The following is a 22909-nucleotide window of genomic DNA, read 5'->3' as shown; positions in this document are numbered from 1 at the left end:
AGCACCTTCACTGAGAGCCGCTCGCCCCCCCTTCTCGGAGCATTGAATGACACGACGTCGAGACTCTGGTTTTAGTCCTGTTTGCTTGCATGCCGCATGTAAAGGGTTCGGCCGGACGTTGGTTTATCAGTCCGCGCAGCTGCCCTTACATCCACTGTAACAACATCGCGTCCCCGTCGCACCGTGAGGGGAAACTAGTTTTTAGAGACTGACCTGACCTGGACCATTTTCCAAAACGGTTTTATTTAACTGATCTTGCCCATAAGAGACGATGACTGAGATAAAGCGGTGCATTTATAATCTCTCTGCCTGCACGTTTCCCCTCACGCCGCCGCAGCGTTTGTGTTGATCGGACGTCATTCGGTTCAGACCTGTGTTGAAAGTGTCACAGAACCAATTCAGCTTTATCCAGACGTGAGCCCGACACGTTAAATCGTTGTCAGGTTAACGTAAAGAGCCGCAGGTCTGAACGGGGATTAAGAGTTTGGTTTTTTTTTTTCTTTCTTTTTTCTCCTCTCAGGCTGTTTTATATGAATCATTAGAGGTGGAACTGTAAATTTCACAAAAAAACCAGCAAAACCTCTAGAAAAGTCTGAAAACAAACGTGATTTGGCGCAGCTGAAAATGTGAAATTCATCCGTATTAAACACAACTCCGCGCTTCGGTCCCCAAATCTCTGCAGCCATTTGGCCTTCATCAGTGCCATTGGTGCTTGTTTCTCTACGTTCAGTCGGGTCTTGTCAGTGTTGTCTTTAAGGATGTGACTTCTGTGATACCGCTACCTTTTCTGCTTCCTAAGAAATATTATTGATCGTTTGTACTTTTGATTCAATTCTCTAGTTTTTAGTTTCTACTCTCTATATTTCTTGAGTCGGACACTAAATGTGTCCGTCTCGATCTTGATAAATGTCGGGGGAATGCGAAAACACTAGTGACAACAATGAAAATAAGTCTTTTATAAGACTATATTGCTCTGTCCAAAACCAAAAAACTGAAGCAAACTAAAGCAACCTGTCTCACAAAGTTTCTAGGATCAAACCTCATTTTCGTTGCAGTGATCTTAAGCTTTAATGAGACCGATAATAGTCGTAATAGTGTAATTCTTCATAGCTGATTTTTTTGCAGTTGTTTATAAGGAAAAAAACAGGGTTTTAGGATTCAGTGGCAGACAAAAATAATATGTTAAAATGGAGGACTTTTCCTGCGGTGTTGGTGCGTGCGTGCGTGCGTGTTGAAGCTTCAGGTGAACAGATTTCCCTCGGCCCTCCCTGACACTGCTGTAGAGGGAAGAAAAAGAAGCGAGCAGAGTGAGTGATCCTGCCTTCAACGCCCTATCTTTGTCCTCTGGGGTTAAAGGGGTGGGGGTTATAAACTGCATGTTCCCAGACTCGGTGGGGGGGGGGGTCGGGAAGGGTTTGGATGAGGTGAATAATTGTCGACCGGGGGATTCCCCACTTCGTCGTCGGCGTCATTCGTCATCGGCTCAATCATCGGGCGTTTGGCGTTCCACTCTGTGCTCCCTGGTGGCGGTTAGCAGGGCAGGTGGGTGGGTTAGGAGGGAAAAAAATACCCCATTTGTACGCAGAGACAGATCTGGGGAGTCTGGCAGTGATGGATCTGAGCACTGAGAGACTTTTTATCACAGAGCCGTAACTCATGACGGCGGCCGAGGGCTGATGGAGAGGTCAGCTGAGGCCTCGACTCCTCACAAATTCATTTTGTTCTTCCTTCTACACGTCTTATTTTTCCACCTGGGTGAGGACGAAATACACTTCCTCCTGTATTTGCATTCGTCAACACCTCCCCCTCTTCACGTACGCACTTAAACGCTCCTGAACGCCGCCTTAAAAAAAAGCGTTAGATAATTAAACAGCCAGCAGATGCCACGTCAGCCTTGTTACTGTAAATTCTCTCCGACACGTCGTGCTCGTTGTCCCCGCGGTGGAAGGGAAGTTGACTCGTGTAAATAAACCCACGACACTCGAAGGCAGCGGCTCTTTTGTCTCCTCGCCGCCTCTGCTGAATGTCAGCCTCTGCAGGCCGCTCGGCTAATCGGAAGCAGTGACGTGAAAAAAGCTGCAAACAATTAACCTGAGAGCAGCGTCTGAGAGGAGCAGGTGACCAGACTAATGGGCTCGGCCAGGGCCTGCGCGCGTGTGTGTGTGTGTGTGCGTGAGAGACACAGTAAAGGATGTGTTTTGCAGGAAACAGCTGACTAAAGGAAACATGCGGCTGTGTTGGTCAGACTGGCAGAGAGGTAAAATATTAAGACATCGCAAAAAATCTGAATCCAAACTGAATCACACAGACTGAAAAAACACTCCCTTGAAAAAACAAACAAAAAAAACCCTGGAGATGGCTCCTTGACCAGAATAACTCAGATTTACAGAACACCAAAGGCACCGCAAAGACCCGAGTCAACCCATTACAGCTTTGTGAAGACGTTTTGCGTTATCTTCTTTTTTATTTTTCAATTTTTCACTTTGTCGTATTATGTAAATTAGAGAAGAATCCACTGAGAGTAACTGGAAGGGAGCAGGTTACATTACTTGACCAGAAAAAACTCAGATTTACTAAAACTCTGAATGCAACACACCAACAAACGATGTTGAATAAATGAAAAAGAGTTTAAATCTGCCGACAAACATGTTGGAATTAAATCCTAGTTTGACTTTGGAGAACAGTTTTATTCACCAGTCTCCATTTGAAAAATCATCTATTTAACATTTTGTATTTATACCTGCAGATGATTTCCTTTTCCTCCAAACATGGTCCTATTACATTGCTTGAGTAGAAAAATTCTGATTTACTGAAGCCGTGAATGCCCCACACTGACCAGAGTTTTATGAATGAATGGGGAAAAAAAGACTGAAATTAGTTGAAAGGAATCTGAACAAATTGTTAGTTTTACTTTGAACCGTTCAATCCACCGAACCCCATTTCAAAAATCAGCTATTTAACATTTTATTAGTAAATGTGCACATTCATTTCGTTTTCTTTTTTTCCTCCTTTCCCTAATTGTCTTAATATAACAAAAAGAACAAAATGATTATAATGAGAGTGACAGTGTCAGTAATCCGGTTACATTACTCGACCAGAAAGCTTGCCAAACCAACCGGAGCTTGATCAGTAAATGAAGAAGAGTCTAAAAGAATCAGATGACAAATGAGAATTTTAAAATACCGGTAGATTTACTTGATAGAACATTTTTATTCACCAAACTCTTTTTGAAAAATCTGCAATTTTATATTTTGTGTAAATTAGCTGTAGCTGCTTCTTCAGCTGCTTCTTGTCTCAGTTGTTTGAACATGTCAGATATTGAACCTGAGAGTAATCAGATTACATTACTCAACCAGAAAATCAAATGTACTGTAGCTGGCTGCACCACACGACCAGAGTTTGATGGTTTCAGACAAACAAATGCTCACTTTCACTCCCTTCAGATGACTCGCTGTGTGAGTTCAATGTTACAGCAACAATAGTGGAATATAAATGTTAATGATTTTATTGTTGACGGAGCAGCTGCAGCAGTTGCCCAGTTGCTTGTTTTAGTATTATTAATATTAATGTGTGTATTAGTGTGAGTCTTGTTAGTATCGTCGAGCTGATGGTGAAGCTGCAGAACAAACAGCTGCAGGTTGGAGTTTGACGTGCGTGAAACCTCGTCTGCTTTTACACTTAGATGCATTTTCGCACATTGAACACCTCACAGAACGTACTAATTAGCACACATACTGCTCACACACACACGCACACACATTCCTGACCGAGTGTGTGTGTGTGTGTGTGTGTGTGTGTGTGTGTGTGTGCAGAAGCCCCTCAGTCTAAAGACTAATTTGTTGGTAATTGCAGCATGACAGGAGCAGCCATTCCAGCACTGAGCCACTGTTTCCCCGAGCCAGTCGCCCTAATTAGGAATGACACACACTATTAAGGCGCACAAATGGAAATCAGTCAGCAGGCGTTTCCTCCCCGATGGCAGCGCCGCCGACATCGAACCCACAGCGGACAAGAAAACCTCCCACAATGCATTTCTGACGGAGTCCCCATCCTCAAATCAGCGTGAAAAACAACAGAAAGTATCAGTTTGTTCCTGCAGCAAAAGAAGTTAAACTAAAACATAAAGGATCACTGAATCATCATTTGTCATGGAATCTGATTACTTTTAGTTACTCTCACATAACTCTACTCTATTTGATGTATGAAAAGCCCAAAACTGAAATGAATACAACAAGATAATGCAATTATATGCTTAACACGAAATGGAAAATGACAGATTTTTTTCAATGGAATTTGGTGGTTGAAACAAGTCAGACTAATTCAGTATGATGCAAAGTTTTCTTTTCATTTGCTCATCAAGTAATTGACGATACGAGCCTATTTTTGATCACCTGAGTTGGGCACTACCTGATAATTATGACTGGTGTTGAATTACTGATTGGTGAGCTTGACCGTTTTCTGTTATCGAATGAAGGTAAAACACATGGCTGCACACACTGTGACAGATATTACAACATACTGAGGCGTTTGAAGACATCCTGTAAAAACAAACTGAAATTCACCAAAATTCTTCTCTCTGTTCCTGAAGCTTGGCAACCGCAGGCAACGGGTTTTGATCGCTCACTTTAGCAAATACGTCAAATTTAAGTTATAGGCATCCACATTGCAACCAGGGACAAAATCCAGAGCATCTTCCAGACTCAGTAATGTAATCTGATTACTTTCGTCTTGGTCTATTGTGCTCTGTTTGATGTTTTTAAGACTAAGTCGGAGATTGAAACACAAAATGTTTTCCTAAAGATGTAAAATAGCTGATTTTTCAAATAGTGTTTGGTGAATAAAACTGTGCAAACATGTAAATGTAACTCTACATACCGTGGTTACAATTCTGATACTGATTTCTAAATCTAGGGGATTTTTTTTTTTAATGCCGAATGTTTACGTTGAAAAAAAAAAACTGAAAATATGGAAGCACAAACCTTATACTGTTACTGCAATATTGTTATTTAATGTGCTCTCAAATTGGAGGCAGGCTCAAATATCAGTAGTGATTGGGTTTTAGTCAAGATGACGACTGGATTCCAAACCGTTGAAAGGTTTTTTTGTTTTTTTTTCTTGTAGTTATGTAACATGTTTTGCACCAGTTTCCACTACTTTGACCCAGTTTGCTTTCCATACATACCCATAGTAAACTGGACAGATAATACGTTAAAGACCAGAGGACAAAAGTGGGGATGAAACGAAGGGATGGATGTGGGGAGAGTGAATAGATGGGAAATATATTTTAATTTACTTATAAAATTGATGAATGTTTTGATCACCGCTGCAACTAATGATCATTTTCATTATCGATTAATCTGCCGATTTTCTTTCTTGATTTATCATTTTGTCTAACAAAGGTCCAAAAATAGTAAAAAATGCCTGTTGACGTCTTCAGGTGTCTTCTTTTGGTCCAAAACACAGACGTATTCGGGTGCGTGCGCTGGCAGCGACCGGCAGCAGCAGGGAGCCTGTTGGTCTGTTTACAAATTTGTTCTGTCTCGTGAAGTTCGTTAAGTTTACCCTCGTCCGTAGTGACCTGTAGATCCTCAACTCTACATTGGTTTTTAAATCGTGCTATTGTACGGTGGCATGGATTGGACTGCTTTTCATGCTGGTGGCGCTGGCGCCAGCGTGGCACCCGGTTAAAGAGTTGCTCACTGCACCTGAACCCAAGAAGATTCAGTACATTAGGGACCTCCTGCTCAGACTCAACAACCCTGCGAGCTCCAGGCCAGCGACGGAACTAGTTTTTCCTAACCTGGAGGAACTTGTTCACGGCCACGGCAGTGGTGGCTACACCGGAGCACCTCGACACAAACCCAGGGAGCGAGGTAGAAGAGCGACTCTTGTGTTGCATCATCCCGGCTGATGCCTCGTCCCTCTGCAATAGGACTGAGAAACTTTTGGCTCTTGTCTGCCACCAACACTAGTTCAAAGATGCCCGTATCCTGACTTCCACAGCGATATGGCTCGGGGAGAGGGACTCCGACGGCAAGGTGGCGATGGGCGCTTCGCACCGACTGGGACGCTGCAACCACTGGCAAGTCATGCTGAGGCGGGTCTCTGTTCAAATGAACGCTGGTGTAAAACCGTTCTAGTGACAGAGAGACTATGAACCAAAGAACTGCTTTGTGTCCATGCGGCCATTTTATTTGCCACGGGAATTTCCGCAGATCTTTCTGACTGTAGTTTATATCCATCCAAAGGCTAACGTGAATAAAGCCTCTGAGCTCATTTTCCAAACTGCAGAGACTTCAGTCGCTATCCCCAGATGCTCCTAATGTAATTTTGGGCAACTTCACTGTTCACTGGAGAAAACCCTCAGGAGCTTTTATCAGTATGTGTCTTGTCCCACCAGGAAAGACATGATACTTGACCGGTGTTATGGCTCTCTCAAAAATGCCTATAAATCAATTCCTCTCCCCCCGCTGGGCTCTGCAGATCACAACTGTGTATATCTGGTTCCATCATACCGTACATGTCTTCAAGAGGGGGAGAGAGATCACTAAAAACATTAAAATGTGGACAGAGGAAGCCACATTGACACTGCAAGGCTGTCTGGACAGTACAGCCTGGGAGGAGTTCACTGAATCCTCTGGTGACATGGATGAACTCACGGACCTGGTCAAGTCGTGAATATCAGTGAGTCCTGTGAGGACGTTGTTATTCCCCTAAAAACAGTTAAGATCTACCCCAATAACAAAACGTGGGTGAGCAGACACCTTAAAGTTCTATTAAATCAGAAGAAACAGGCTCCTAAACAGGGAAATCAGCTTACGTCTGTGCAAACAGTGATCAAATGGGAAATTGATGGAGGACTAAACATTTCTACAAATGAAAAGCTGAGGAGTAGTGAAATAATTAAGTAAAGTAATTTGGGCTCAGTCTGGGACAGTATCAGGACTATGTCTGGGCTAACGGACAATGTTAAGAAAAGACTAACACTAGATGGGATCAGATCAGGAACAGGTTTTACGCCAGAGGCGACGTACATGATTATAGCAATGAAATTGCTACTCTAAAAAATACACTACTGAAACCCAGTCACCTGGCAGCTCCTTTTAATGTTTGCACTGTTGTGAATACTTTTAAAAATTGTAAAACTAGGACAAGCGCTGGCCCTGATAATATTGGCAATCGAATGCTCAACCATTGTGCAGAACAACTAGGCCCCGTATTTAATTGTATTTTTAATCTGTCATTTTCTCAGCAAAAGGTCCCAAAACCTGGGAAACAATCCACCGTAGTTCCTGTTGCCAAAACCAAACCTCCCAGTCCTCTGAATGACTTCGGACCCACGGCTCTGACCTCGTTAGTAATGAAGTCATTTGAAAAACTGATCAAAACAAAACTACCGAACGTGACCGAACATCTTCTTGAGGGGGGTTCTGGATGCCACACTAACTCTGCTCTTCTACCTATACAAGTACCCCAAGAGCTATAACAATCATGAAGGATTGCTGTTCCTTGGACTTCTCATCAGGCTCAACACCACACAGTCGCGTCTGCGAGTTCAGAAGCTCCTACGGAAGTTTGTCCTGGACACCGGTCTAGTCGGCTGGATTATAGACTTCCTGACGTGCAGGACGCAGAGAGTGAGAGTAAACGTTAAATTTTCCGAGCTGTCCGTAACATCCGCCGGCTCTGCACAGTGACGTGTCCTCTGTCCTCTACTGTACATATTGTAAACTAATGGCTGCCGCAGCAGGTAAAACCATCACATCTTGAAGTTCGCTAATGACGCAGTCGCAGTGAGCCCGCTAAACAGCGAGGAAACTTCCCACGGTCCTGTTGTTGACTACTTTTCAAACTGCTGTCGTGAATCGTTTTTAGTGCCGAATGTGTCAAAGACTAAGACGTGCAGGGATTCTAGACGTTCTCGCCCCCCTCCTCACAGCACAGTGACCAGAGTGGCCAGAATATAGAAATAGTGGATTCCTACACATATTGTTAGGAACTATACTAGACAATAATACTGACATGGTGTACAGGACAAAACCAGCAGCGTCTCTTTTGTTTCAGGAATCTCTTTGGGCTCCAGGTTGACAAGACCCTGATGACAATAGCAGTTATTTACATGTGTTTAAACTAATTGGTTTTCTCTCTTTTTAACTGAGTATTTTACATATTTTGTGTTGTGGCCTTAGATTTGCATTTATGTGCCCTGTGTTTTACCTGTGCTAAACATATGCATCCCACTGCTGCATAACCAGCTGCCCCACTGGGGACAAATAAATTGATTGATTGATTGAATATTCATTTTACTATCATTTACAACAAAGCAAAGCACCAATCGTCACATTTGAGAAGCTTTAACCTCCAAGTATTTGGCATATTTTTGGTTGTTCATGTGCAGTGCTGTGTGTGTGTGTGTGTGTGTGTGTGTGTGTGTGTGTGTGTGTGTGTGTGTGTGTGTGTGTGTGTGTGTGTGTGTGTGTGTTGTCTCTCTACTAATTACATCCATACTGGACGACTGCACGGTATATCAAAAGTTCAGTGTTGTAAAAGGAAGCCGTCTGATGTCAAAACGTTCTTATTACTAAACAACAAAAATGAGGTCAAATGTCCATTTGCTCCAAAACTGACTGACTGATCTGATCTGATCTCCCACATCTGTCGTCAAGTTAAATTTAACCAACCAAAACTACCTGGTTAAGGTTAGAGAAAGATGGTGGTGAAGGTTAAAAGAAAACCAGCGTTGACCATCAGTATGAGACAGGACAAAAGCAGTAGAACAAAAATTTCCAGAAAGTTTTCACACTTTGCTGAGGAGGAAAAGTTGGTGTATGGACAAAAGCCAAATGCAACAAAAAGGAAGGTTTCCATCCGAATGTAGCGCAAATTAAGAAAATCTGTAAAAAAAAATGGAAAGTGATGTGCACTTCCTTCCACTACCGTGATGTGAATATTAGGAAGTTTTTCATGGAGATCAACAGCTGGTGGAGCTGATCCTCCAGTGGCTGCCGTTAAACCACCACAGAAGAAGAGGACGCAGTGAAACGAGGTCGTTAAAAGAGCTGCAGTCGAAGCTCGGACGATGGAAAACCACGTGGAGAACATGATGGAAACCTGACGTTTCATGTGTTAATGTGAAGAAGGTTCCAGGTTCCACCAACATTTACGCCTCAGCCAAGTGCGAAGCCTTTTCTATAATATTTCAAGAATTTTTTAATTTTCCAGTGTTTCCACTCAGTTTTTTTTAATGTGCAAACTGAAAATGCTCATAAAACCAGGTGGATGGGAACGCACCCAAAGCACAATGGAAACAGACTGAAAATAGATAAACAGCTGCATCTGGGGTCAACCTTTAGTGATGTTCTCAACTGTTTGGTAGCGCATAGTTTGACTTGTGATATCTTATTGAAAAGTTAGCTGCACGTTCGACCTGCACTGTGGTTTCCAGGACCAGACCTGGTTCGGGTGGTGTCCTCAGGTGGTATCCAGTTAGCATCTGTTAGCATCCTGTCAGTGTAAAGTGAGTTTCTGTCATATCGAGTCTGGTTTGAATTCTGCTCAGATTAATTTTCAGATTAAAATTTAGACTCATACCTCGACCTTTAGTGTTGTATGTGTGAGGGTGTGTGTGTGTGTGTGTGTGTGTGTGTGTGTGTGTGTGTGTGTGTGTGTGTGTGTGTGTGTGTGTGTGTATTGTGTCCTGTCAGGGTGTATTTGCTCTGAGTTTGTGTCCCACGGAATCAGATTTAAACATCCACCGTTTATTTGATTAACACCCTGGCAGCCAGCCAGACAGTGTTCGTGTGTGTGTGTGTGTGTGTGTGTGTGTGTGTGTGTGCTGTATGGCTCATTAGTCCAGTTTGTGTGGTGGCGGTGGGGGGGGGGGGCAGGGCAGCAGGCCATGCTGGTTAAAGACTCAAACAGCGGTCACACTCCATCTCCTGTTTGATTAATGTCATTCAGTGTGGTTGTGTGTGTGTGTGTGTGTGTGTGTGTGTGTGTGTGTGTGAGAGAGAGAGAGGATGAATATGAAGTGTGTAAGTGACCGTCAGTATGAAGATGATTTCCACTGTTTTCTGTCTGATCAAATAAAACCCAAACCACTCAGATTCTGCAGACTGTGGTTTCTAGTAACACTGGGCGAACTGACTCTTTAATATGAGTGTGTTTTCATTCCGGTGCAACCAAAACAAAAACGGAGGCGCACACAGAGAGTTAGCAGCAGGCAAGAAGCTGTGTTTGGGTAGAAAGGTGCTCACAGATCACTGAGCTCATTCCCTCACGTCAGTGCTTGTAGCTTCTTCCTACAGTTCTTCTGGTCACAGGCGGTTTCGTTCCACCTCTTTGTTTCCTCTTTACTTCGGCTGTTAGCCGCGGACGTGTCGCTGTGTGAAACCCCGATTAAAGTTTCTAAAGACGATAAAGAAGCTAAAACTGAGAGAGCTGCAGGAAAGGCTGCTGTAAAGTGAGCAGCGAATCATTTTTAGTCCTCCGAACAACAACGTCTGACAGATCTCGTCCATCGTGTCGTTCCAGCTCTTCGGTGAAGCTACATGTCGTTTTACACTGAGAGAAATATTCAAAAGCAAAATAACCTCCGAGGAGTTGGTGTCCCTGGAAGCTTTTGGTTCTCCACTATTAAACCATGAATTATTAACTATTGAAAATAAAGTTCTGTCGGTGTGAACAAAGTATGGACACACAGGTTGAGTTAGAAGCAGGTGAAACAGGTGTAGAACCAGTAGAAGACTTGCGTCTTTACTGGGATCACCGGTTGATGGGTAATCCAAGAAAAGAAAAGATGAACCTCGCAGGTTTTATTGCAATATTCAGGCAGTGAATTTATTCTGTGCGCGCGTGTGTGTGTGGATATGAACTGACTGCACCCAGGACCGGCTGTCTAGCTCAGTAATTGTTTGCAGAGCGCCCGACACAACTCCCGCTGACCTTTAATTTCAGGTTTGTCAGTGGAAATGTGCGGCTGCGGCCCTCGTTTGCCTCACCGTGTTTGTTCTCTCTCTGTGTGTTTGTGTGTGTGTTTTATTTTTAACCTCTCTGGCTGTTGGCGTGTGATTTACACTCCAGGCATGTTCAAGCGAGCCGTGTGCCATCGATGCTGTTTTTATTACACCTTGTGCCAAGTGCTAACAGCCGGATACGAGCTTCGGCGACGAGTGGATGCAGCCGCAATTAGCATAATTGAAATAATAATAATGCTAACAAGCTTTCTGAGTGGAGGCAGAGCAGAGACGAGAGGAGAGCATGAGCGGCGGCGGCGGCGGTTTCGTCACCGTGGCGATTGGCTGCAGAGCATTGTGTGTAATTGGAATAATGGGGTTGTTTAGTGGTGGAAGTGATGCTTTTGATGGCGTTCAGGATGAAACAGGTGCCAAATTCACCGTTTGTCTCACTGTTTGTTAGTTAGTTTGTTTTTTTGGCAAAAATTTAAAACCTAAGTTTTTATCTGGTCTTTGTCTTCATCATGTTTGTTGCAAATGACAAAAAAAAAAAAAAAAAATCAGAATCAAAGGTAATTTTCTTTGTAAACAGAAGTTTGGGATGCAGTGCCATAATATTGACATTAAAGGAGTATTCTACAAGTTTTTAATATTTCAGCCAGTTGACTACAACTCATGTTTCTTTTGCTTCACTGAAAAAATCTCCATCCTGTCAAGTCTGTCTTTAATACATTATTTTCATAAATAGCGGGACAAAACGTGCAAATGTGAAAATATTTCCATCTATACTCAAATCAGTTTGTTGCAAGAATTTTCTAGAAATGATTCTCTGCTCCGCAGCAAGAAAGAAAGATAAGAAACTAAACTTCATTCATCCAACACAGGGACATTGAAATGTCACTGCAGCGGAGGTACTAGAAGGGATAGATACAGTAGGTAACAAACACACTGTAAATAGTAAATATGAGGTGTACTAAGACACAAGTGATCAGAGACAAAGGAGACGAGGAGACAGTAACCTGAATCGCCACCCACGTCTGCGATTTGTCGAGTGATTCAAACAGGACTGCTGCTCATTCACTCTTTTCCCAGCTGGACCAAACAATCAAATCAGAGATTTGTAGGTGAGAAGTCTGAGGAGATCTTCCTCCTACCTTGCTCGGAGGTACATGATGAGACACGAAGAATACAACAGAAGACTTTCTCCCCGTGTGGGTGAGACGTCTGCCGCCCCACACGCTGTTGTAGGTCGACTTACAGAAATCACAACTCTTCAATCAACATATTTCTTTGATCAGCATGACAGACGTTAAGTTAACTGCTGCTCACAACCTCCGCCACAGCTGCTGAGTCCGCTGAAAATGACAGGAGGAATGCATCAGTCACTGCTGAATGGTTAAATCTGCACTAACTGATGTTTTTGTTCACTAGTTTATCACAGAAACAAGTTGAAAACAAAACATACCGCCACATTTTAAGTTGCCATGGTGAACTTGTCACCAAACAGCTGCTCATTTCCACATCCAGCAGTTACAGAGCAACATGATCCTTCATCTGGATCTGGTGTCTGAGTCACCTGATGAGTCTAAGCCTAGTACTCCATGTCTTTTAGCTCTGGTTTTGGTCTCCACCAGCTCCTGAGGGAAACATCTGGCACTTTAGCTGCTAAATGCTCCACTGTGTTCACCAGCTGCTCTCTGGCTGGGTCTGTCTGCTGTTTGCTGCTGAGCAGGTAGTGGACGATGACTTTTTACAGCTGTTTCTCTGAAAACATCTGCCTGCTGCGGCCGAAAACGACGCTATGAGAGTGGCGAGAGTGAACCGAAGCAGTAAACAAATAAACAATGAACTGAGACTCACTGTAAAGCTCCGTGAAGCCGAGGGGAGCTGCAGGTTCAGCTGAGAATTCTCTGTAGGTTCATCACTCCTGAACATTGAACACCGTTTTCACGTGAGTGTTATTAAAATACAGATTGTAGCTGCTATAAGGCAAAACAATTCCCGCAAACAGAAGACGGCTAAAATGAACCCCATGTTAGACAAAATCAGTGAGGAGAAACAAAAGGGACATTCGGTTGGATTATGAGGGTATGGATACGAGGTAGTTACACTAAAGAATGAATGAAATCAGGCGATGGGTAAAGCTTAATGTGTCTTCAGACAGTTGTTTTAGCAGCATGGAATACCGTAGTGACAGTGAGGAAGGTTTGACTTAGGACTCGACTTATCTACAACTTCTGCAAAACCAAAACTAGGACCCAAAAAGAGGCTAAAAAGCTCTGCAGAGCTGCAGAGTCAGATGCTTCTCTGCGGTTTCACTTATCACATTCAATTACTACACCGTAAAAATATCGATAAGTGCCAGTTTTAAAAAAACTGACTTGAAAAGATGAAGATTTTTTGCAGTGTGCTCACCACCGCTGAAAGCGTAGACATGACGTCGTAGATGTTTAAATGTGTGTTTTTAAGGGCGTATAAAGGTCTCCAGGGTGTAGGGGTGGAAAGTAAGTTCTGTACTTAAATATATAAGATAATAGAGCTGCAGCTAAGACTTATTTTCTGCTGATTATTTTCTTGATTGATCGATTGGTTGTTTGGGCTATAAAATGTCAGAAAATGGTGCGAAATGCCTGTTGTGATGTGCTCATAGAGCTTCCTTTATTCCACCAACAGTCGAAAAAGCAAAGATATTCAGTTTACTGTCATATTTCCATCACATTTAAAAAAAGAGGAGCAGAAAATCCTCACATTTGAGAAGCTGGAGCCAGGGAATGGGTTTTGGGCATTTTTGCTTGAAATATGACAAAAATATTTCTGAGGTAATGATGCTTCCTCCACCTGTGTAGTATTGTAAGACAGGCGTGAGAGAAATCGTAACATGGATTAAAAACCCATGCTTATGGATGGTTTTTGGGTTTTTTTTCACACAGGAAGTCGCTGAAAATCTCTGGTAGTGAAAGTGTTGAAGTCTGCCGCGCTGTGATTCCTCTCGGTGTCATTTTTGTCGTGTTTTCTGACGCTCAGCTGCTTCGCTCCCACCGAGCCGCTAACCCGACCGACACACACCTGAGCTGCCGTCCTCCGCCTCCTGGAGTTTCTCTGCAGACTCTCTACTCCGCCGTCTACTCGGCCAAAGGCTGCGAGTAGGAAGAATGTGCTTTTTAGCAAACTGGCCTACAAATGAGGCATTAGGCATCGGTAATGGGGGTGCGGAAAGGTCACGGCTGTATTAATCTGCCATCTGGGGAATACACCCCTGAGCCGGAAAACACAGAGGCCGAGAGAAAGCAGGCGAGTTTCCAAAAACAAACCCTGAGCATGAATAAATATTTGTCTATGCCCCGGTGATCATATTGATCATGAAGCGTTTTAGGAAACAAAACGAGCAGGGAAATGAGATTGATGTAAAAATATTCGGCTGTTGTTTTGAGCGTTTCCCCCTCGGACACTTTGAGGTTCTTCTGGCTGAGAGCAGAGGTTGCTTCCTGCAGAAACATCGATCTGATTTCAGGATCAACATGGATTTTTATCCACTTTTACTAAAATCAACAGCTGACATTGTCTCAGTGATGTTTTTCTATTCAGACATTCGGCTAAAGGCTTTTTTATATTTATCTGTTTAGCAAATCTCCTGCCAAAGCTCATTCTGAACCGTCGGTGTGTGTGTGTGTGTGTGTGTCAACGGGTGAATGTGGCAGTAGTGTAAAGCGCTTTGGTGGTCGATAAGACTAGAAAAGCGCTATATAAGTTCAGTCCATCCATTTACCATTTACAATAATATGGAATTAAATCAAAAGTTGGAGGTTACATTATGATAATCAGCATTAGGAACAAAATTGTAGCTGTGTTTGATTTCATTTCTTTCTCTCTCAAACTGAATTGGTACAAAAAATCCATTTCATTTAATAAACAGTGGGTTCTTGGGTTCTTTAGGTTTTTTTTTTGTTTTTGTTTTTTTCCAAAAACCTTTAAGGCATTTTTGAATTATAAAAATTGAAATTGTATTAATTTTATTTGTATTTCTCCACACAGTACATAACAGTATAATGACACCTCATTTAAGTGATAATTAATTTTAAATATATATATATATATATATATATATATATATAGAAATATATAGAAATATCTGATGTTGTGAACACATGAGCAAAAATGTTTTATGTAAGTTCCAGAAAATTAAAAATCCTGTGATATTTGAGTATTAATGATACAATCAGCGACTTCATGTCCATGTCTTGCCATGTGGTAGAAAACCTTCTCCAGTAGTTTATCTCTGGAAGAATGGAAAACTGTTTTGGGCTTTTCCTGCACCAAGAGAACCGGTGCTGGTGTAAAGGCAAAGGGGGGTCACGGCAAATACTGATCTGATTCTGGTATTTTTTCCTCTTTACTGCACTTTGGATAAAGTTCACTGAGAAATAGAAACTACTCATGACATTATTTTTGAAAGGTGTTGTGTGTAACTGTAGGTTTCAGAGCCTCTCAGAGGAGCCGACACACACACACACACACACACACACACACACACACACACACACACACACACACCTCCCAAATCTCTACAATGTGCAACCCTGTCTCCTGCATTTATCAACGGCTCCAGAGTCTCCAGGAGGTGGTTGATGGACTGTCAGACCAGAGCCCAGGTCCACATCCAGAGTCCAGTCTGTGGTTTGAACAACAAAGGCTCTTTGGTTCAGGTTCAGGAAAGATGGTGGTTTTGGTTCAGTGTAAATAAACAGGTTGTGTCTGAAGTCACTATGAACTTTTTCTGTATTAAACCAGACCGGGATCTTTCCTGAACCTGAACCAGGTCCTGTCAGAGTCTGAACAGAACCATAAACCAGTTTAATGATGCTGGAGTCTCTACAGGTGGATGTTTTTCTGCAGGATCAGACATTTTTGGTGGAAAACAAAGACGTCGTCTGTGAACATTTGACCGAGACGTTCAGGATCAACTTATTTGTGACTTTTAAATGTTTGAATTAACAACATTTCCTCGTCACGTTATCAGAAAACATGATCTGGTTTCAGTTATGTTTCCTTCAAAACGTATTTGCTGTTGTGAATTAGTTTTATATACAGTAGATGTAATTTCTAGTGGATGCAATATGTGGGCAGACTTGCATGTTAAGCAGTCTGATCTGTGGATTCAGCTCTTGTCGGGAGGTGGGTTTAAAATGGACAAAAATAAACGTTAGCCATGCAAACATATTCATACATGTTCACTGGGAGTAGCGTAATTCAGGTTTCCAACAAGAGCTGACGTCCAATCACGGAGCTTCAACTAACTTTTGTCTTCTCATTGACTGTGACCACGATCAGCTTAACCTGCCCTCGCCTGCATCTCTGTAGCTGCTGCACACAGGTGTCGTAGAAAGAAAAATAAAAACATTGTGGGCTCATCACATATCAATGTGCTGATAGCCGATTGGTTTTAGACTCTCAGACCGGAGGCTGGTCTCTCCTGGGTTTCATCCTCGGTGTCTGCTGTTTTCCTGGCTTTCGTGTAAAAGGTCGCGCGTACAGAGAAGAGGACACTCGCTGCTCGTCCTCCTCCTCCTCCATCATCGCTGTCCTCCCGGGTTTTACTTAAGATGAACAAATACACACTGGTGTGTTTCCGACGTTGTTCGTACATGGTTTCAGTGCCTGTCCGGGTTTTTTTTGGTGCAGATTGTCTTGAAACAGGAGGTGTTCTACAGGTCATGCTGTAGAACACCTCCTGAACACATGTGATTTCCGATTTAAACTTCAATAACCAGAAGGTTGTTAGCTGTGTGTGTGTGTGTGTGTGTGCGCGCGCGCTTGATTGACAGGTCAGTGTTTCCTGCCAGGTTGTCGGTTCAGCACCCAGAGAGAGAATTCATGACACACTGCTCTTCTAAATTCAAATAAAGCATACCCAATAAAGACAGTATTGCCAAGGAGGGCTGTGTAAGTTTGACAAAATACTGTTAACTCCAGGTCCACTTACTAGCTTTTATTTCCAGAGCTTTCACATCTCTTAGGTGCACCTCGAGTTTAGATTATTTTGTCAAACTACTTTCATGTTTAAGGTTGTACCAGCTTTATGAAGCACGTCAATCAATTCAGACGTTTTAAGGAAACTGGTTTCACGTCATTTTCGACACTGATAAAAGAACAAGTCATGGCAGACAAAGTAAACCCACCCCCCGATGTCTTTTCTCACTGAAGGTCTTTCAAATATCGAGTTCGATAAATAAAGATGTTGTCAAGAACTAGATAAACAGTAAAAAGTAATATACTAGAGGGTGTATTGCCGTATCCACAGCCTGAAGGTGCATGTTGAACCACTGCTGATAAAAGGAGTCAAATAAGGTAAATAAGAAAAGCTCCTCTCTCTGTCTGTGTTTCAGTGGAGTGGGTTTAGCCCGGGCCCACTTTGAGAAGCAGCCTCCGTCCAACCTGAGGAAGTCCAACTTCTTCCACTTTGTGCTGGCGCTGTACGACCGACAGGGTCAGCCGGTCGAGATCGAGAGGACTTCCTACGTAGACTTTGTGGAGAAAGACAAGGTGACGTGCGCTTCTGTTTCATTTCTTCCAGCATGTTCTTTTCTGAGCAGATTGCTAGATCCCAACATGAAAGACGACAGTAAACGCATCTTAGAGCCCAACACTATTACAGACACATCGGGGAGCCACAGTGTTGCACTGGGGGACTTCATCACCATGAACACACACACTCACACACACACACCGTCCTGCTGCCTGTGGGACACTTTGGCCTCGGAAGTCCTGCTTCAGGTGTGTTTTGGTCTTCACACAGCCTGGACTAGTTCTACACTGTTTGAAAGCTCCGAGTCTCCTGATTCTGTCTGGGCAAAGCCTTTTAGGATCGGTATCGAATCACTGCGGCAGCTGTTGACTCGGAGCTGGTTCAGACTTGAGGCTCCACAGTGTTTTCCACACCGGAGCTGCTACTCCAGGTCTCAGATTCACCTTTTTATCCCAGAAGACAAACAGGCGATGCAGAGAAACGTTGTGTCTCTGTAGCTTTCAGAGGAGACCAGGGTCATGATGTGATCAGAACGCTTGACAAACAGGAAGCTTTTGCCCAAACATATTTTGTTCAGTTTAGTGAAGTTTGTATTTGAACTAGTACCACTTGAAGTGGGAGCCTCAACCTTCTATCCGTTACTTTTAGCTACCGATTTAAACTGTGTATTCGTTACTTCTCTGCTCGCTTGCTCACGTATTTCCACACACTCTCAGTCATAGCACGTAGCTTTCAGGTGTAACGGTGAGTTCCCCCTGGAGTACAAGTACCCCTGGTTGGGAATCCCTGCACTAGAGAACCACGGTGGATTAATCCGCCGCTGAAAATAGTCGCCAACAAAGTCACTGTTTCCTCCTGTTTGTTGGGTTAAAAAAAACCACTGCGAGTAGCTGTTTTAGGAAAATGACTGAGTTTCTTTTCAAAATGAAGCTAAATGTTTGTGAGGAGTTTTTAAAGATCTACGTCTTCAGTGGGAACCAATGGTCTCGGAGCTGAGAGACAGAGGAGGGAAGGTGTTGAGAGACGGACCGACACACTGCTGGTTTGGATCTGAACAACGTGGGATTTTTTTTTATTAGAGCATAACATCTTGTATTTTGAGTTGCACGATATAAAAAACTTTTAGTCCTAATAATACTATTGATAATGATAAAATATCCAGACAGGTTTGGGGGTGTTTGGTCTGTGATCAGTTGCCAGCTGGCACTGAATCCTCCCCACCACTCCACCCACTCACTCACCTCACCTCTGCTTTGACCTCTAGTCTCTCGCCCCCCACCCCAACACACACACACACACACACACACGCACACTGGGACTGAGCCAACACTCCAAGGCTCAGTTGGCACCGAACGACCGACCGACAGAGGCTGAAAGGAGAGAGAGGGAGAGAGAGAGAGCGGTTGGGAGGCATTAAATAAAAAGGGGAGAAAAGGTTGAAAGAGGAAAAGAGAAGAGAGAACAATTAGAGGGGAATAAAGGCTCAAGAGAGAAAGGAAATGAAAGGGGAGGAGATGGCGATGGGGAGAGCACAGGAAAGAGAATAATGGGTAGATTCCGATATTTCCTCACATGCCTTTTGGTGGCTGTAAGCGTTCCTCCTGTCCATATGGTTGTAGTTCACCGAGAGACATGGAGGACAAACGCCGCCGTCTAACAAGCGTCCCGCTCCAGAATCGAACAGAAGCTCCTCGTGCTCCTCATCTCGTCATTACAATATCCTCCCTTTTCTTCCGGGAAATTTTTTTATTTTTATTAATCCCTAACCTTTCACCTTTCTCCACAAATTGCAGGCAGCAGTGACTTGATAAGCAGCAGATTTTTCAGTGTATACAGTCCCGTAATGTACACGTACACACGTGTGACCTCGCTCACCGCGCAGCTGCTGGAAAACTGTAAATGTTTCATGACGCTTTCATCACGCTAACATGTTGAATAAAGTGTGACCTGTGTGTCTGTGTGACAGGAGTACAACGGGGAGAAGACTAACAATGGAATCCACTACAGGCTACAGCTCCTCTACAGCAACGGTGAGACCAGAACGGTCTGGACACAAACTCCGAATGTTTCGGGGGGGGGGGGTTATAAGATTATACCGTGAATTTTATTTTAAGATTAGATGTCCGTCATTTTAACACGAGTACAGCCGAGCGTTGAGCGGGGACTTGAAGCACGACACAGGGACGGGTTGACGTTTTCAGCATTTAACCAAATCCAGCATCTTTCTCGAGCCTCGACTGAAGTGTTTCAGTAGCCGGACTCAAAAATTAACGAGACGCAAAATCCACACTGACAAAAGTGTTTCGGATAGACTCAACATTTCGTACGGGGAGGAAACGGTGAGACTGGAAGCCCACATTCAGCCTATGAAGTTCAGAGAGCTGCAGCTAACCATTAGATCTATTGTCCAATCTGCCAGTCATTCTTTTTCAATTAATGGACTAGTCTAGGAATCTTAACAGCGAAAAATTCCCACCTCTGTGCTGGTGACTGCGTGCTCTTCTTTTTATGTGGACAGTGCCGATGTGGGCAACTCCGTAGCATTAAAAGTTGCAGTTGGGCTGCTGAGACAAAATGACAGGATGTTGCTTTAGATGACGGACGGAGGAAAAAAAAACGTCTCGCTTTCTCGATTCCTCTCTTCTCGCATCTCGTTCTTTCATTCCTGCTCACGTCTTCAGTGGGAGGGGTGGAGATGCATTTAAGGGAAGTGGGAGGATCCATCTGAGTCCTGTGCAGTATAAGGCAGTCACACTTCCTGGACTAAGATTAAAAAAAACCCCACTGCCGGTAATGTAATTCAGGCACCGACATATTTGCGTCTTCAGGACCCACTGCTAATTTTACAAACACACCTCTGACTGACAATGACTGACGGCATGAAATTCAACCTAAACTGAGCCTTTTTTGAAATGGTGGTACAGCAGGTCAGGTGGATTTCAGATTATTGGATTTGCAGTATTGATTGATGAAGTTGAGGTAATGACCGTTGGTTTCCCACAGGTGAAACTGTCTCTGCTGGTTTGCAGTCGAACTTTCCGGGTTGATTTAGAGTTTAAAATTTGTAGAGAAGGAATTTATATTAAAGGTCAAGTCACTGGACTTAGTTAAACTGAACTGTTGAAGACTGTGAGGCTGGAAAAACTTTTTCATTATCAGCATAGAGAGAGAGAGAGAGAGAGAGACAGAGGCACATCTGGAATATCTGACAACTAACCAGACCTGAACTCTGGTTTGTCCATTGGGGAGAAAGTGGAGGGATCTTTGGCTGATTCAAAACACACAACTCGGCTTTGCGCTGGCTCGAGTCCAGACCTGCAGGAGGAGGATGGCTGTAGCGCTCTCAGACCCCCGCAGAAACACCAGATAAAGTGGGACATAAAAGAGTGTCTTCTTCCAAAGGGGGATAAATCACTCTAATATGGGTCGGCGGCGTCGGATTAGCTTCGTACGGAGGTAATTGACCTCATCTGCAACCGGGACAGATAGCCGCCATTTAGTCTGCAGACCGCTCAGCACTCAGCGGCAGAGCGAGGAGTGAATCATGTCAATTAGCAAGCGGAGGAAGCTGCGAGGAAACGGCCCCAAAAACAAGAAGGAAAAAAACCCGGAACCCACGGCATCCGATACAATTAGAGCTCCTCCGCCGCTAACAGGTGTTCGCCGCAATTTGCTTCCTCCACCCCGTGTCGTGTTTGTGTCCCCTTTATGCTCAGATGCATAGCTAATAAAAGACAAGCAATCCTGATTGATATTTAATTTGTCGGAGAGTGAGGATTCCTTGTCATCCTCGAGGAAAAAGGCAGCGGGGGGGCGGCGGAGCGCGCGGCAGTTAAAGGCGGCCTGGCCTATAAATAATAAACAGCTCTGGAGCCGCGCTAATGTTTGTTTTTGCTGAGGGGAGTTAGCGTAGCCGGGACGAGATGACAAGAGCTACAGAAAACATAAATATACTACAGGGACATAAATAATAACAGAATTCATTTACAACACATTATTAGGAATCGGTTCTTTTGTTGGGGGGGATTTTTCTTTCTTTATTTGCATACTGAGATCAAATTAGCATAACAGGCTAATGCATGTATGTATGTTGGTCGGGTAAACGTGTCGTCAGGCAGTCGGTTCTGCTCAGACTCGCGGATAATTACGACAGTAATTCTCGTGTAAACTGCGTGCGTGTGTTGGATGCATCCTCGGCTCCTTCCTGAGTTATGTGACAGTTGCTGTGTGTTTCTGTTTTTCAGGCATCAGGACAGAACAGGATCTTTATGTTCGGCTGATAGACTCCATGACCAAGCAGGTGAGAAGATACAGACACCTCACAAATTCAGGACTGAATCCTGATGGCGCCGGATCACAAACGGCATATGCAACGCAGTCATGACAGGGCTGATGCAGCATAAGCTACTGGCACAGAGCACGTCCAGAACATCCTTAATCTACACTGGTGCTTCTCAGACCGTTGCTGGCATGCCCTCCTTAGGAAGCTGACACAAGATCACTCTACACTCCGATGTCCATTTACAGAGCAGATAATAGCAAAACCCACATTCTGATTCTAACCCCTGCCATCGCTCAGGTCTTTGGTTGACGCCAGAATATTCCCTCAAGCTTCAGCTGACCCCGAAAAACTCCCCGTTACCCGAAGAATCCCCCTTTTAAACGCTCGTCGTAACTCTTCGTCTAACTCTCCCTCTGTCCTCCTCCTCCTCCTCCTCCTCTTACGTTCCTAAACTCAAGCAGCCCCGATCTGTTTTCCTTTCCAGCTGTGTAGCTCAGTCTTTAGCTGACTGCAGGTCCTCCCGTTCCTCCCACTTTTCCGGTTTTCACTCACTCAGAACCCCCGTGTGGGATTTGAACCTGTGAATCGTTTCGCTGCCAAGAAAAACTCCAAATATTTCCAGATTCCAGTCGATCCTTCCAGCCGACCTCCCAGCCTCCATCCTGACGTCCGCTCAGCTCCAGATCCCCACGTTCCTCACAGCTAAAGGTTTATTCTACAAATATTATTCTGGGAATGATCATCCTAAAATTTCTCAGTAGGAATTTCAAGCTTTTTCATTTTTGCGAAGCTTAAAAATTTAAAGGGCCAAATCAAAGAGTGTGTGTCGGCTGGACTCCGATCCATGTCCAGTGATCCGTGAGCGAATCAAAAGACAGATCAAGTCCATCGATCCTGCCGGTAAATAAATGTGTTAATTGGACAAGCTGAACAGTTGAGCGATCTGGATAATCAGTACGTCTGATGGATCATGGGTGCGTTTGGGTGCTTTTTTAAACAAAATGGAAACGGAGCAGAGAGAAATGCATGTGTGAAGATGTTTGCGTGTGAATCGAAGTACTGATGCAGACGAAAGAGAGTTTGTTTTCGGTACATGACGGTAACCAGGTCACGGTGTCAGACAGACAACGTCAGAACCACAAGTCGCAC

At 43.8% G+C, this 22909-nt stretch overlaps 1 protein-coding gene across 1 annotated transcript in view; it reads left to right on the top strand.

The window, feature by feature from the left end:
* Window positions 1–22909, top strand: part of LOC120785668 (transcription factor COE3-like) — a 166767-nt gene that overhangs the window by 7077 nt on the left and 136781 nt on the right. The window contains exons 2-4 of the mRNA XM_040120543.1: window positions 17339–17495; window positions 19445–19508; window positions 21723–21778. Coding sequence (XP_039976477.1) covers window positions 17339–17495; window positions 19445–19508; window positions 21723–21778 — 277 coding nt within the window. The remainder of the gene's footprint in view (window positions 1–17338; window positions 17496–19444; window positions 19509–21722; window positions 21779–22909) is intronic.

The sequence above is a fragment of the Xiphias gladius genome, chromosome 23, assembly GCF_016859285.1.
Source record: "Xiphias gladius isolate SHS-SW01 ecotype Sanya breed wild chromosome 23, ASM1685928v1, whole genome shotgun sequence".
Taxonomy (NCBI): domain Eukaryota; kingdom Metazoa; phylum Chordata; class Actinopteri; order Istiophoriformes; family Xiphiidae; genus Xiphias; species Xiphias gladius.
This window is presented reverse-complemented; position numbering and strand designations above follow the sequence as displayed.